The 16,299-nt window shown below is 38.0% G+C and overlaps 1 protein-coding gene across 1 annotated transcript in view; it reads left to right on the top strand.

The window, feature by feature from the left end:
* PCNX2 (pecanex 2) overlaps positions 1 to 16,299 on the top strand; it is a 149,838-nt gene that overhangs the window by 20,288 nt on the left and 113,251 nt on the right. The window contains exons 6-9 of the mRNA XM_042883139.1: positions 305 to 452; positions 621 to 766; positions 2,052 to 2,145; positions 15,800 to 15,935. Of these exons, the coding sequence (XP_042739073.1) occupies positions 305 to 452; positions 621 to 766; positions 2,052 to 2,145; positions 15,800 to 15,935 (524 nt within the window). The remainder of the gene's footprint in view (positions 1 to 304; positions 453 to 620; positions 767 to 2,051; positions 2,146 to 15,799; positions 15,936 to 16,299) is intronic.

Here is a 16,299-nt window from a genome sequence, read left to right as displayed (position 1 = left end):
CAGGGAAGATTACTTCCTCTGGATGAAGAGAAGGAAAGCAGAAATTCTCACCCATTTGTCCTTTGTATCATGCAGCCTTTTCTTGAAACAGTGTGTTTGCTTATCAGGTCAGAATATCTCCTCATCCAAAATGCTCTGTAAGTTGTTTAAATGATATTATATAAGTCATATTAATGTTTTTCATAAAACTAGTGTTTGCTGTTGTTTTAGCTTTTCTTTAAGATATTTCCGTGCAGTTGTAATGAGCAACACTCTTGACAGTCATCTGTGGAGACTGTCTCTACTTCACTGCCCTGTTTTCCAGATAGCCAGACAACAGAGAGAAAAGAAGAAGTGATGGGAACAGAAAAGCACCGTGAGCAACTTCCTAAGCAGGAAAGATCAGATGTACAAAGCCAAGATCGTGCTAGTACTAGTCCAGTACTACCAGAGTCTGCCAAATTTACAGCACTGTAAGGCCAGTTTACTTTACAATTTTGTACTTCAAAGATATGATGTAATCTGTTTTGTTTCATTGAGTAGAAATGACACAAACTTTTAATTAACCTCTCCTTCTTTCTGTTTTATTGAGAGCAAGAAAAAAGTTCCTCATAGTAGTTTTGAAACATTTTTGTGTCAAGTTACCAGGGCAACAGGCAAAGGCAGATAATCTACCGAGTAACTTCTCAGCAAGACAGTTCTGTCTTGCAAGTAATAAGTGGACCTGAGGCGTCTGTACAAGATGAGCTATCCGTGGATGCAATGCATGTGTTCATAGATGAAAATGGTGAGTTTCTATAGGTGGAATAATTGTAATGTGTGAAGAAATTTCTGTAGAAAATTTTAGTCTTCCTGAGAGGATACCTCTCATCGTGCCTGTTATGGATCGCATGTTTTCTGTGTGTGTGAAAGAAGATGGCTTAGTCATATCAGTAAATGCACTATCAGATTAGCAATTACTTGGGTGTTCAAAATGCAACCACACAGACCTGAAGTCTGTACACTGCCATACATACCAGAAGTTTATCTTCCAAATGTCATCCTCAAGAAGTGCAAACACAGAGCCTTTGTGCTGGGAGGGGTGGGCAAAACCTTCCTCCTCTTTACTGTTGTCTTCTCCAGCTGAGTTTGAGTTGGTGCTGGCTCAGGCTGAAATCTCTCTGATGACATTGTGGTAACTTCTGTTCAGAATCCTGATCTGCCTCCTCTTTCAAGTAAATTAAGTAGAGAAGTGGTCTTAAGCCCATGCTTGGAGCAGAATTGCTCCACAGATATTACTAGAGATTGAAGCTGATTGATGCATGATGGTGGTTTGTTTGAACTCTGCATGGAGCCCTGTGAGGTCCTGGCCAACACCTTTGAATTGCAGCCACCACGCTTTCCCTTAAAGCTGCCTTCAAAACCAGTGTGAATGAGTATTCGTGTCAGCTGGGATCCTAATCCCAGCGTTCTTTTGTTTTTCTGCTGATTCCTTCTGGCCTTGCTCTCAGCCCCTACAGTTCCTTGTGTGCAGTGAGGCTGAGAGCAGCAGAATAGCATGGCCTCAGGCTTGAGTTTAACAGGGTCTCTTCATTTCTTCCTGTTGAGCAAAAGGAGAGTGCAATGTCTTTGGTTTTAGCAGAATTTTTCACTGTTTTTACCTTTTCACCTCACCTTCCTGAGCAGAAAGAAAAGATTTGTTCTACAGTGAGCTTATATTAATAGATGGTCTTTCCATTTACCTTACATGCATTTAAATGACAGCATTGTCCATAAGCCTCTTATGAATGCGTTTCTATGGATGCTGTTTTGATTTGGTTTCTTTGCTATCATGGATTCTTATGCTTAGTTATGAAGAGGTCAAAATTTCACTTGAATTTGTCTTGTTTTCTGTAAATTTTTCAGTTTTTTGATTGTTAATTTGCTTTCTGAACTTTAAGATAAACCTAGTTTGCGAACTGAAACCTGATATATATTTATACACGTGCCTAATATTTTTTGATAAATTTGTTTGCAAAACAAATGATCATATCATGTAACTGAATTCTTTAATATATATATATATATATATATATATTTTTTTTTTCCTGAAGGGGAAATTAGATCCTGTTATTTAAAGGCTGGCTGTCAGAAGGAAGGAAATTTTCGACATCAACTATCAAACTGTGATTGCATTTCAAATGCTCAGTAAGTAAACTCTTATTTTTAGAAACCGAATTTTCACTGCTGGAAGCTATGAAGCAGATTGTAGATTTGAAAGATGTGTGTGAAGGAAGAACACTGGAGAATAAATGTATTAACCTATTCTAAAGATGTCAAAGTATGCAATTTTATTCTGTATTAGAACAGCAATTGCTTTGTAAGAGTATTGATGTGAAAAAGTGAAAATGAAAACCAGAACTAGCCTGTGTGATTTCCATTACTTTCTGGGAATAGCCAAAGTCAAGTGTGGCAATAGAAATGAGATTTGTGAATAAAAGAAAGTAAGTGAGACTGTCACCAGATATTCACTCAGTCTTATTGTTTTACTCATTTCCCTTACTCAACAGGGTCCTATCAGTATCAGCTACTGACACCATTTCCTCTCAATTCAGGCAGCAGAGCTGTTAAACTTTCATGAAATGTCTAATGGTAATTTGCCACTCTGAAAAAGGGATCTGAACAGTTTTCTTTTTCAAGGTCTTTTCAGAGTGATTGCACAAATCCCAGGCTCGCTGCTGTGGTTTCTGCTGTCTGATGTGACATGTTGTTATGCATGTTTATAAAAAGAATTTTAACTAATTAGAAGTATTTTTATTGAATTATATGTTTTTCATATTGTTACAGAGCATTTGTAAGAGTGAGGGGATGAGAGGGTTCATTGTATTAATAAATATTGTTCTTAAGGTTTTTGGCTTTCAGTGGAGAATTTTGAAAACTTCAGGAATATGTTAAGAATATGCTAGCATTATAGATAAAATGCTGTTGTGAAATACGTGAGAATAATACTCTTTATTTTCAGTGGGTGAAGAAAAAAATATCTGAGTTCATCTGTAATAGAAATGTTTATGCTTCTTCAGCAGAAAGGGAAAACAACCCATGGTAGAGTCTAGTTTCAATCAAACATCTTGGTTAGGAGTTATGTAACTCCTACAACTTTTTTTCCCCCCCTCTACCTACTACAGAATAATGCCCTCCTATCCCCATCCCCTTTATGTAACTATGAACTGAATCTGTCTTAAATGCATAAATGGTTTCAGGTCTCCTGACAGCTTGCAGTTAACCTGTTTTTATCAAAAAAGGACAATCTTCCTTCTCTAATATGCAGTTCCTTCTGAATCTGTCCATCTGTGGACATCTGTGTCATTTGTGATCTTGTGTCTGTGTCTTGCTGTATTACATTAAATGCAGATCTTTAGTTTGTGGTTTGCAGACGTCTAGAAATGTGAACTATATATAAAGGAGTCTGTTAAGTGTTGTTATTAAAAGCAAGTTTAGATGTTCTCTGCAGCCATTGACATCCGTTTAACATAGATCAGTACCTTTGTTGGAAATCTTGGAATATAGTAGCAGTTCAGACTGTACAGAACAGAACAGCGAAGAACAAAACAGTGAAGATCAGTGTCTTCCCACTGCTTTACTGTTTTTTGTATAGGAATAGAAATGCAGAACACAAGAGCTTTTCCAAGAACAGAAAAGTAATAAAGGAAAGTACAAAGCAGAAATTCAGAAGAAAAACTAGGAAGGAGGACCAGGAAACATAAAACGTGCCCAAAGCTGAGTTTTGCAAGAACAGTTTGTAATATCTTTAGATCAGAGAGATTAATTACATTTGTTGTTCAACTGGCAGTTCCTAGCATCAATGCATAGATTGAAGGGTAGCTCGGGAAGGGGAGGATTTTCATTTTCTCTTCAGTTGCTCACCATCAAGTAAGCTTGCATTTAAATGATACTGAATGTTTATAGCCTATTAAAAATAGAGGAAAACTCTTATTATCTCCTTTAAAAACAGTTCTGGAATGAGGCATCTCTCCTTCCCCATTCCCTCCTACCTCCACCAGCAGGCATGCGCAGCACTTAATGTCAGGTTAGTTTCTTGTTCATAGCTAAAAGTGAGCCAAATAGTCACAGTTCTCAGGTAAAGTTGTTTTTATTATAGAAGAAAAAGGCAAGAACACAGAATTAAACAAAGCACAAGGCATAATCGGCATTTGCTTCAGTTACAGTCTCTTCTCTGTGTCTCTGTGGAGAGCTCTCCAGAGAAATTACTCACTCGAGGGTAGGCCCTCCTTTGACAGAGATGTTTGGTAAGTTAAAGTGATAATACACATTCCCCAGGTCAGTAGCAAGTCATGTCTTGAACTGTCATTGTGAAGGATAGGAGGACTTCCTGGTATAACTTACATACCCCACGTGCTTATCTACCACATTGTTCATTGTGTTGTGCAACAAGTCTGTACCAACAGGAGGTGCTACTGTTATGAAAGGGTAGTTGAAAATAGACATGAAATGCAACTCTGTCATGTCCTTAACTTATCTCCAGACCCATCAGAAAGTTAACTAAAGACAAGACAATGACTCTGACAGTGCTTTTACGTGAGTATAAAAAGATTTTTGTATGCATGTCATCCAAATTCAATCTTATGAGCTCAGAGGATTTGGGAGAAATTAATGCCTGGATATAAGAGGGTTGCATCTTCACTGAATAGCAGAAATAGAGTTCTGATCTCAGTGAGCCCAGATTTCAGAAGCTTATGGAGAAAATAGATAACATAGATCTGCAATAGACAAATATAAGCTTTTAAAACATTTTCACCCATCATGCTCTGTCTCTAACACTTAGATGAAATTTCTCCTAAAGCAAAAACATCAAACTGAGTTGAGGCAGTGCAGCTCAGATGTGTGTGAGCTGTGCCCTAATGCTCCTCTTTGAGAAGACTTGGAGATGTTGGCCCAAGGCAGGTGGTGGCAAGAGGTTTCTGGCTCTGGGGCTGTTGGTAGAAGCAGAAAAGCAGAGGTGCCAGCACACACTGGACTGTGGCACTTTTTGGGTAGGGGCGCAATTCGGAAGGGGGTTTTTATTAGGGAGTATGAACTGGTTGGTCCAGGATAATTTAAGTGGCATGTGAATTGGCCAAAGGTAAATACCTTTTGAATAAGTCAAGTAAATCTGGATAAAGTATTTAAGTCTATGAAATATTTAAATATTACTTGAAAGAAGCCATTAAATAAAGCCTTGAGGCAGACTAACTAATGATTAACAATCTTAAATTCAAATTATAACTCACTATTTCTGTCTACTGAATCCCACTATTATCTGCTCCAGCAGTAAAACCTTAACCAATATGGCATTTCACAATAGTAATTAGCAGGAATTGAAATCAGAGTAGTATTTCTGTGGCCTGTGAACACATTAATCTGATCCTCTTGGCGCGTGGCTTCTGAAATGCATTTATCACAACTAATGCAGAGTCTTAAGATTGCCTCTTTCTCACAGAACTGGTTTGGTGTTATGACTTTTTGCTTTTGTGTGCTTCTTGCCCTTTCTTGGCATGTAAGGGCTAGATGGACAACCTGAAAGAATAAAAATGGATTAAAGGATGCCACACAAAGCAGATGTCTGAGTTTGAAGGACTAAATCTTGCTTTCTGCAGAGGCTCCTTGACATTGGAAACAATATTGTTAGAAGGAATTGGCTGATTTCAAATACTGTCATCGCTTCTTTTTGACTCTACTCTGTAGTGATATGATCTTTAGAGTATTCTCTAACTTGTCAGGGTTAATGTGTATTCCACTAGATATTGTAGTAGTTGAACTAATAGAAGTCATTACCTTTACCAGCAGTCCTTGCCCTGGAAGCTTTCAGAGCTTCTTAAACATGGATGAAGTCGTCTTAATCATTTCTAAAATGATATTTTGGGAATTGGAATCATTTCAAATTAGTTTCCTATTTGTGTCTCACCAAAATCTCTCGCTAATCCAGCTTTTAAAGAATTTTGATAGTTACATTTTAAGGTAGTCTTTACACTGTAATGATTGTGTGCGCATACACACACATACAAAGAACAGATATGTTTTTCCCATCTTAAACCTCACTTTGGCAGGGGATTCTTGTTGCTGTATTTGGTAAATTATTTAAACATTGGCAGGTAGCTAATCAATTGCCCAATTACTGTCCATGTGGTTACCCTGACCCCACTTCTGACTGTTGTCTTGCCAGAAGCACCTGTTGCCAGCGGTCACTGGAATGGATTCCTTGCAGAGCTAATTGCCTCTAAATTTGATGCCCCCATTAACTTGCCAACTTCTCCTCTAGCAATAAATTGCTTTGTGACAGACTTCGACATGAGAGAAATTGCAAACTGTGTTCTAAGTTCATGAATTACATTAGAAACCACTTACAAAAAGGCCATTTGGATCTGTTTTGGATCTGTTGGACTTAGAAACTTGAAAAGCCATCTTCTGACCTGTTTCATTATGTTCTTTAGCAACCTTTGTTTCTCTACAGTGAATCCTTCATATTTCTGTACCATGTGGCTTAGGTGTGTGATTGGATTCTGGGATGGCAAAGGAGAACAAGGAAGTTCACATCTGTGTAAAACTGGTGCGTGGTATAAGCCTAAACTCCCTTTTTGCATGATTAGTCTGTCTTTTGAATTCATTTTTGCTAGGTTTGAAACCTTACCTGTATAAAACAGTTACAATCATCAGTTAGAGTTTTCTTCCCATTGAACTGGTGATACAATGTAAAACGCAGAATCATTAGCAATAATATCCTTTAACACATGAAGTGAAAATATGTCCATGTTAGACCATTTTTAGAGATTTATACCTGTTTTTGGGGCTATTAGAAACAAGTTGGAGTTGGTCTTTACCAATTAGGAGGTGTCATTTTGCATCCTTTCTGTCTGCTACTGTATGACAGAGAGCAGATGTTTCAAAGGAATTTTGTTAACTACCTTGAACGTCTCTTGTAATTAAATAACTGAAGCAGTTTTCATAAGCATTCGAAAGTTAAATATTGGCTATCATGTTATCTAGGAATTACGTGTGAAGTGGCTCACAAGTATCAGTGAAAATATAACCCCCTAAAATTACAGTAATCATAGTAATAGTGTTAATAATTTCTGCAGCAGTACTGTGATCTGTCCCCAGTACAGAAATCAGTAGTATCATGAGATATATATCAATGCCAAATGCATGAATTACACTGCAAGACTACGATTGCATACTCTATGCATACTTGCTTTACCAGGCTGATCTGTTTTTCAAATGTTTGACTGCTTTTCTGTCTGTCCTTGCGTACTGGAGGTCTTTTTCAGAAGGTCAGGCAACCTCTAGTGTGTTTGTGTACATATCTGTATTAAGAAAAACATGTCCATATTCATTATCTCTCAGTAATGTAGCTTTCCTCTATGTATGTTTGAAATACTGTGCTCTTAGAATTCTATCTTTCTCAATTACGTGGATGTCAGAGGTTGATCAATAGGCATGTTATCCTTTCTGGTTTCACAGCTATGAAAAACTGTTCAACTCATGTAATTTAGTGCTGTTTTTTTTTCTCCCAAGTACCACGTGCTAAAATAATATACTGCCTGAATCTGTAGCCTACAGAATTTGAATATTTGCATACTCTTTTTGATTCTTAATATGTAAGGTGTTCATTTTATAATTCAGTGGTGGAACTCAGGACCCGGTCATTATCTGCTTCCTTAACTTAAGTTGCAAAGACAGTAAAAAGTAAGCTTAATTTAAATGTGAGGACACTTATATGATACGTGTTACTATTTAATAGCATATAGTATATACTATACTATATATAGTACATATTATTATTCATATATATAATATAAACATAATAATATATAATAATAAAAATAATATGTATTATTAAAATATTACTAATAATTTCTATTTAGTTTTGCTCCTACCAAAAATATGATCCCAATTTTTACTGTGTGTAAAATTCTGTTCTTTGTGGTTGGAGGAAGCTGGGGCACGACATCCAGTATCGTGATATGATGTTAAGTATACTAGTTGTACTCACATATAAATCCCTCAAAATGGTCTAATGCTTATGCATTCAGATTATGTGTTCTTTCTGCTTTGTCATTTGAAATAAATTTCTGATTGGGAATATCTACAAAGGAACTATGCAGAGCTTTGTGGTACTGCCTGAAGCAGATTGTAGACTTGATAGCATGATGGCACTATAGAACTCATGTGGTAGAATCATAGAATCCTTTGAGTTGGAAGAGACCTTTAAAGGTCATCTAGTTCAACTCCCATGCGATGAACAAAGATGTGTACAGCAATATGAGAAGAGATTATTGCATATCACTGAAGAATGTACCGATGTAGTATAATGGTAGTTACTGACCTAGTATCTGTTGGTGTTGGAGCATTTTGCTGTGTCTTTACGTTTGTTTCTATTAAGCACCAAGATTTTTGTGGATGTGTGTGCAGAAACAGATGTGCTGTGGCTAACTAGACTTTGAAAAATACAGGAAATCCTGATGTCCATATGTCCATACCAACCTGGCAGTGCTTGCTATGTTGAAAAACAGAGTAGCTCCAAGGGAAAATGTTCTTGTGATATTTTTTTCTAAAGTAGAATAAAGAGCTACTTTCTGAGAAAAGGCAAGTTTTCTTTCTCAAGTGAAGTATTAGCTTTCAAAAAGTCAACTGGAGTTGTCTCCTCACAAGCTGTAGAAGCATTTGGCCATTTTTATTTCTTTCCAGAAACACTTTTAAAAAACACTTTTAAATTTTATTTCATAATAATGCAATTTCTGAGGATACCATTTGTGCCCTTTTTCTTCTTTCCTGTGTTAAACTCCGGAGAAGAAAACAATACTGAACCTCTCAGGCTTGTGCAAGATGATGTCATTGATTTTGAAGTTAATAGAACTGGTGTCTATGTAGAGCAATCCAGATGTTTGCTGACAGCAATTCTGCTTTGTGATGCTGAAGTATCTGATTCATTCACGTACTTCGATAGGTTCACATGGTGGACCTCTTGTTGCAGTTAATCACTTTGTGTCTGGCAACAGTCAGCTTTAGGAGGCTGATGTGCTGTAAATGTGTAACATAAAGTAGAGTTTAAAATAAATATGTAAGGCCACAGAAATGGATTTATGGTGTGCAACTGAGAGCAATAAAGAACTGGAACAAAATGATTAGACTTAGCCACTTCTGAGAGAAAAAAAAAAAAAAAAAAAAAAAAGCATTTTTATATTAGATGCAGTTTTTCCTTCCTGCCTTGACAGCTGAGCTGAATGAAAATTTGAAATCTCTTGCATATATCTAAAACTACCTTGCTGTATGCCTTTCTAAAAAATAATTAAAAGATCAAGTTTGTCTTCTTCCACTTTCTTCATAATATATCAGTTTTGTTATTGCAAATGCAATTGCTATAATATATAATAAAATCACACAATTTCATTCATATATATAATTGTATTTATATATTTTTTATTGTTATACGTGGTTCATCTACTCCAGTATATGTATTGCACTTTGTGTGTTCTGTGTGAGCGATCCGTCCTCTAAATGCTTCACTGTTTGAGTGAACCCGAGCTTCTCTGAAGCTTTGTTATCATTTGGTTTTTAAAACGTTTTTCCAGGATAGGTAGAGAACTCCATTAAGAAAAAAAAAAGCCTCTACAAAAGAGGCAGTTGCTTTTTTCTTCTTTGTTTTGAGAAAAAGGGCTTTTTCAACATCAGACAGGCTGATAGGTTAAAAAGAGCTAATTGCAGCAAAACAGTGTCCCACAGGTACTAAAAAAACCCCCATGATTGAAGTTACCTGCCAGTAAAGCTATTAAGTGCCATGGACTGCTGGCATTTCTGGCCCTGGGCAAAAGAGGAGAGCTTCAAATCAGTGAGTTAACTTTCTTGATTTACATTCACAACCATGAATAATCTGTTGAGGTGAGTTGTGCTATATGAAGGCGTCTAGCTGAATGCCTTAGCAGTACTATATGTCTCCTGTGTAGGTCCATTAATACTTCAGTGTTTTCACCACTGGAAAATTCTCTAAACTTGTGAGGAATAAATCTCATAGGAAGAAGTAAAATTAAGTATTTTTTTTTTTAATTTTTTTAGTTTTCATATTTCAAAGTGCCATTTTAGAATGAGAAAATACTGTGCTTCTGAAACATTTTCTGTATTTCTCAGCAAGGTGACCTTCTGCTCTAGCAATAGCTGCTGACTTCATTTCGAGGAAGAATTCTGAAGGCTGCTCAGCAGGTTGTGTTATTCTGCAACTGAGCACTTTTTAGATGGATTAAGCAAATATTTTTTAGCTTCTTCTCAGATTTGGTGATTTTTAGGTGAGCCAGGTAGCTTAGGTGAAATGCCTTTTGAACATGAACATGAGCATGTGTAGGTTGAAACTGGTCATGTTTGAATTCTGACATTACCACTTAATTTCCTTAGAAAAATAAAATACTCTTTACCAACTCAGTAGCATTCTGCTGGGTTGCTAGGTACAGGAGAAACACTTGTGTTATCATGGCCACTTAAAACTCCTTTCCTATGGTTGTTTTTTTTCCCACCCCTTTTGCTATTTTAAAGCAGAGTGAGGAGAGCCACACGATGGCAGCAGCACCCTGCTCAGTAATGGAGCAGCAGAAGCACAGAGGTTTTGAGGGTTACTTCGCCTCCCTCCCCCACGGTTCAGGTGGAAAGCTCAGGAAAACAATTTAGAAGACTGGAGATGATGGAGCAGTAGGTGCTTTCAAAGCATTAATTTCAGTAAAACTGCATTTTGTCGAAAGGCATCCCCCAGGTTGTTAACTGGTCTGTGCTGCTTGTTTTTTAGTGTTATTAATACATTTCTCTTTACTCTGGAATGCAATAGACTTACAAATTATTAGTGTTACTTGCTTGTTATTAAGATTCAATATATGTATATGTGAATACAGAGAGGCAAGGGTGAACCAGGTGGATCCCATTCCTACACCTACATAAAGAAGCGCACGTGACTTGTAGTATTCATACTGCCTGCAGTGCCTCTGATAACCTTGCACTGCAAGGCTTCTCTCTGTAGTATCTCTCTTAATAAACATAGTATGTTCTGCTGCTCATTCTGTAGACCATTCCAAAACGGGGGTCTTATCATTTTCTGTCATGTTGGTAAGTCACTGCATCCAGCTCTCCCATTCTATAAGCTTGAGTCCACTACCTTGTTGTTGTTAGGGGTGGTATTATTCTTTGTTTTTAAACAGATGCCAAAAAAAACTTCCTAAATCCTGTTGTATAAGTAGCAAATTGTGAACAGATTAGGAGAAGTATCATCTTTAGTTTGCACTCCCCTCAGCAGTAGCCATTAAGGGAAGTTAAATTATGCATTCAGAATGAACTTTATTCTCTTTGAGACTGTTGATTTCTTACCAAAATAAGGGCAGATTGCCTCTTCAGTTTTACCATATTTGCTCTGATTGGGTATGTCATGTAATCATTCAGCCTTAACGCTGCTCTCACTTTTGCATATTTCAATTTTCTTATGTAATTTGGGTTGCTTTCTGGTTTTCAAGTCATTCTATTTAATGGTACAGCTGGTAGCTGTAAGTCATCATCTGCTTAAAAAGGCTGTTTCCACAGCCAGTGGGTTTGCCTCAGTGCCTGGTTGCATGATGATCTGGTCAGGTTCATGCTGACAGTTCTGCAGTGAAGACAAGTGAGTGGTGACTGGATGTATAGCAAGAGGTCTGCGTGGTGGTTAGGTTTAATTATGACGATAGAATGAAACGGCAGGGGAGGCGTTTTAGGTGAGAAGTAAAACTGCTGAGGTGTAATGGTGGTAGGAAGACCTCAGAAATGTGATTGAGTAATGGAGGTGCTGTCAGGGAGCTGTGAACTGCTATTGATCCTGTACTTCAGTGTCACTTCAGGCAGCAGTGTTTCTACCAGAAATTGACCATTTTGAAAGGACGCAGCTAGGGCTTTTGGAGTTCCCATTATGTTGTTAGTGCTAGATGGATCTTGTACAACCAGATTGCTTGGGTATCAGTTCAATTTTGAATGCACCTCAGACTAATGCCTTGGAGGTAATTGTTAGATGGGCAACCTCTGAGCTTCACTTGAGTTCACAGCCAGAGCTGTTTGCCTTAAGAATGGGGTTTCAGTGAGTATTACAAATAGGTTTCAGCTATATCATGACGTATTATTACAGCTGTGGGTATTTGTGTTGCATATTGTTGCACTTCGTAACCCAGATAGCTGCCTAAGAATGGGATGGGCGCTTTCTTGTTTTGAGCTCAAGACAGAAGCTTTTCTGTACTGCTACTGTTGTGACCTTGTTTACAAGGTTGCCTACCACAATTTAACTTTCTCCTAAACACAGGCTAAAGTAAAATTTAGCCAAGCCCTGCAGAACAACTTTATTGGCCTGGGAATCTGTTATAATTTTGCGGCATGCCTTTATAATGAGCTTACTTTAAAAGGTATTCAGAATTCAGGCCAGCTAATCCTTAACAAAGGATTTGACTTAGGCTGGGTTATATTTCAATTGTTTGAACAAAGCTGTCAGCAGTATAAGGCATATATACATACGTCCCATCAAACAGTAACCAGAGAGGGAGAAGGGAGACTGCTTTTCCAGTTTTGTGTAGTTGTATTAAAATACTTCCAATGTTGTACTTTCAATGATGTTCTCAAAAAAAAAAAAAAAAAAAAAAACTATGGGCAGGGAAAAAAATCTTGGCTTTGTGACCGCTTATCAGTAGAGGGTGCTGTGAATCTTTTGCATTCGTTGTGCGTAGGTTGTATGTTTACCAAATATATTTTTAGTTATTAGTTTATTATTCAAAATGTAGTTCAATTATACCTTCGCTTACATTACAGTATGGTTTACTGTAGTAAATCTGGATAGCATTAATTTCATTCCACAAATGAACAGATTTTCTACTTAGTAAGATTCCATGTTACAGTGTGATCAGCTCTGTTGTGATGATTTTATTATTAGAGAGTGTTTGCTCCTACTTATGTATGGTAATAAATTTATGGAATTTTGTTTGTAAGCTTACAAAAACACAAACACAGCCAGCACATTTCTTCCTGATATTTACTTTCAGCATGATAATGTCATCATGACATTCAGCATCAGGGAGGTGTCAGGTGAACGTGAGAAGGAGGTTGTATGGAAAATAGGAGTATGGAGGAAAAATAGCAAATAAAGAGCTGAGGGGAACAGAAGATGAGGAAAGAATAATAAGGGATGCAGAGATATAAGGTTGTATAAATAAAAGGCATGGGAATCAGGTAAAGGCCAGGTGACAGTCCTGTTTTGGGAACTGTTGCTTTGCTAGCTCTGCCTTTCTATTTCCCGTGCCCTGATTGCCTTGCCAGGTCCATAAAGTTTCCAGCATTTTCCCCACAGTTAGTGTCCTAGCTGTTTACAACCTTTTCTGCCAGTTGCTGGTAGATGGAGCTGTAAATTCTGCTGCTGAAAGCAAACAGAAACAAGAATTTGGACTTTCTGGGCTTTTCAGTTATCTTCAAGTCTGATGGGAGAGAATTTGCTCTCTAAATTTATTCCTGGAAGAACTCTTATTCTTAAAACTATTTTGATTTCCTAGAACTAATAGAAGAGTGTGCCAGGGGAGTATCTTGGCCTATCTATCCATCATTCTGCCAGTTCCATTCTTGGGAAACAGATAAAAGACATGGTCCAATTTAGAAATACTCTCAACTCTATTTAGCTGTTGTAGAAAGACAGTTAAGGGCACAGAAATTTATTGAAGATTAACTCTTCTTTTAAGAAGAAATGAATAAACGCTGTTCTATTTCCTTACTATGTTTTGGGTCACATTTTGAGCAGGAATTCCCAATGCAGAGCTTCTGCATACCCTGAGCTACATTTTGCTTTTTCCTCCTATAAAAAGGCAATGCCAGGGTCATTCTCACAACAACAAGAAATGGGACATTCATCCTAGCAAAACAAAGAAGCCCATGGCCTTCTTTCGTGCTGAACAAAGTCACCCCTGGGTAGGTTGCTTCAGAATATGGGAAAAGTCCAGATGTCCTCTGTAGTCTGTATCTGTGGCTAGTTGTTTTGAGGAACTTCCTTCCTGGGAGGCATGCCTTTATGCTTCCCTTTCTGCCTACTTGAATCAGTTGTTTGAGACCCGGGAGTGTGGATTGTTTCCCATCACTTCTGTATGGTTTTGCTATTGACTGCTTGTGGGTGCTGTATGCGACCCACAAAGCAGATGTGTTCTTATGGAGAGCTGCCTCATGGTTGGGCCATCAGTTGATCATGTTGGGCCTAGTCCTCATTTCCTAGTACTGTCCAAAGAGCATGTGATGCTATATGGAGCAGATCTTTCTCTACTAATAGTAGGTGGATTGGGGAGTACAGGGGAAGCCATTGGGGTCAGGACAGTGGGGCATTTTCATTTGTGCTCATCTGATAACTCAGCTGGAGTGGTAGATGGTACCCAAACCTGACATGAGTCAAGGTGTTAAGAAAATTAAATTAATATGTCTGGAGGCCAAAGGCAGGATGGCTTCTGTAGTGATATCCTGGTGCTGCTGGTATTCCTGTTGGTCCGGGTAGAGATAGCAAGTCCTAGTGGTGAGAAAGATACAGTGTTTGTTTTAGGCTGTTGGTCTGATACTTCAGCCCTGCTTCTTAGTGATCCAGACATTGAAACTCGTCCTATTGTAGCAATAGCCATTGCAATTTAATTTAACAGCCTCTTCTGTATGGGACAGTCACAACTGTAAAGCTCCTGAGGTGGCATGGGAACAATCATATAGGGTGTGCAAGATGAGTTTATTTTTTGTTCTGGCACAGGCTTCTTGGGTGAACAGAAGCAAATGACTTAAGTTTTTTCCTGCTTGTCTTTCTTTTGTGGAAGACAGGAACAGTTGATACTGACTGCCTTGGATGAGGTGATAGTAGCTAACTTTTTTTGCAACACAGAAGGTATTGCTGCTGTAACTGCAGAGGATAAAGTATTTAAGCATAAAGCAGTAAACACGTGGCATGGTGGGAAATCATCTTGTTTGTTGTTCTCCTAGACTGAGTTTAGACCTCAATACTGGGTTATCTATATTAGCCTTTTATGAATGATTGATTAATGTATTGTCATCTTGTGAAGGCAGAAGGAAATTTCTTATAGCCTGAATACTCAGTGGGGTAAATTAATACTTATCGAATTCTGTGCAGCTGAGGCTAGATGAGTTTGGTAGGTAGCTAAATGAATTTGGTTTAAAGCTCATTTTAAAGTATCTCCAGAGGAGTTACCATGTAGTTTTGCACTGTGGATATGCAGCTTTTGACCTGAGTTATAGGAGAAGGTAAACAAGAGGGAAACTGTCATAGATAATTTATTATTGATACTTACAGCAGTGTGCTTGTGAGAAGTGGAGTTGCATAGAGACAACTAGAAAAAAGGAGATGATGTTTTTCTTCCTGAAATTTAATTCAATATTACTGGTGTGGAAATGTGCCACACTGATATTTCTGAAAACAACTCTTAGACTAGGAGTCACATCAGGTGACTCTAAATGCTTATTGTTCTGACACTCAAATCTCAGTGTACAATAAGACTTTCTGAATTGCCAGTGGACAGCAAAATGCACTTCAGAAGTGGAATTCATTCTAGGTATTCATCTTGGGATGAGAAAAACCATGATATGGAAGTGCCCATTTCTCTACAGAGGATGTAGTATACCGTGTATCTACATTTGCATGCTAACTGCTTTGTGGACCTGGACTAGGTTTCAGGTATGAAGTTGGGAGGCTCCTTGTCCTGTAAGCCAGCCTGTCTTCCTCCTGTGATGTTTCAGGATTACTACGAAGATGCTGCTTTCTAACACAGTCTCATTCCTTTCTCCCCTCTGTATGCAGTGAGATACAGTTCAGTTCTTCTAGTACCACCACTTCAGAGAGCCAAGAACCATCTTCTGGGGATCAGGCAGCAAGTGCTCTGCAGCAGCAGCTCCTTCTAATGGTGGCACGAAGGACCCTCTCAGAAACCCCACGGGTATATTGTAATATCTCAGTTTCTAGCATTTTGATAAACTGTTATGCAAACAAATGCTGCAGCCTTGTTGCTAAGACAATTTTGTTGATTTATTGTGCTTTTTTTTTGTCCAGTACTGCTCAGTTATTTAGGTTTATTTTATGCTGATAGATGCAATTCAGATGTTTTCTACTGATACTGAGGAGAGTCTAGGAGAAGATAAGTGTTACTGGCTTGAAGGGGCTCTTTGCAGAAAAGGAGCGCACAAGTGAGAAACTGCTCTGCAAAATACAATTTTGTGGTCTGTGCTAGACTCCATTACCTAAAGAAGCTGATCTTCTATCTAATTTCATTGGAAGAGCATGTAGCTGTTACGATTTTAGAT

The sequence above is a fragment of the Lagopus leucura genome, unplaced genomic scaffold (assembly GCF_019238085.1).
Source record: "Lagopus leucura isolate 7727_CA_CO unplaced genomic scaffold, USGS_WTPT01 Super-Scaffold_73, whole genome shotgun sequence".
NCBI lineage: Eukaryota > Metazoa > Chordata > Aves > Galliformes > Phasianidae > Lagopus > Lagopus leucura.
This window is presented reverse-complemented; position numbering and strand designations above follow the sequence as displayed.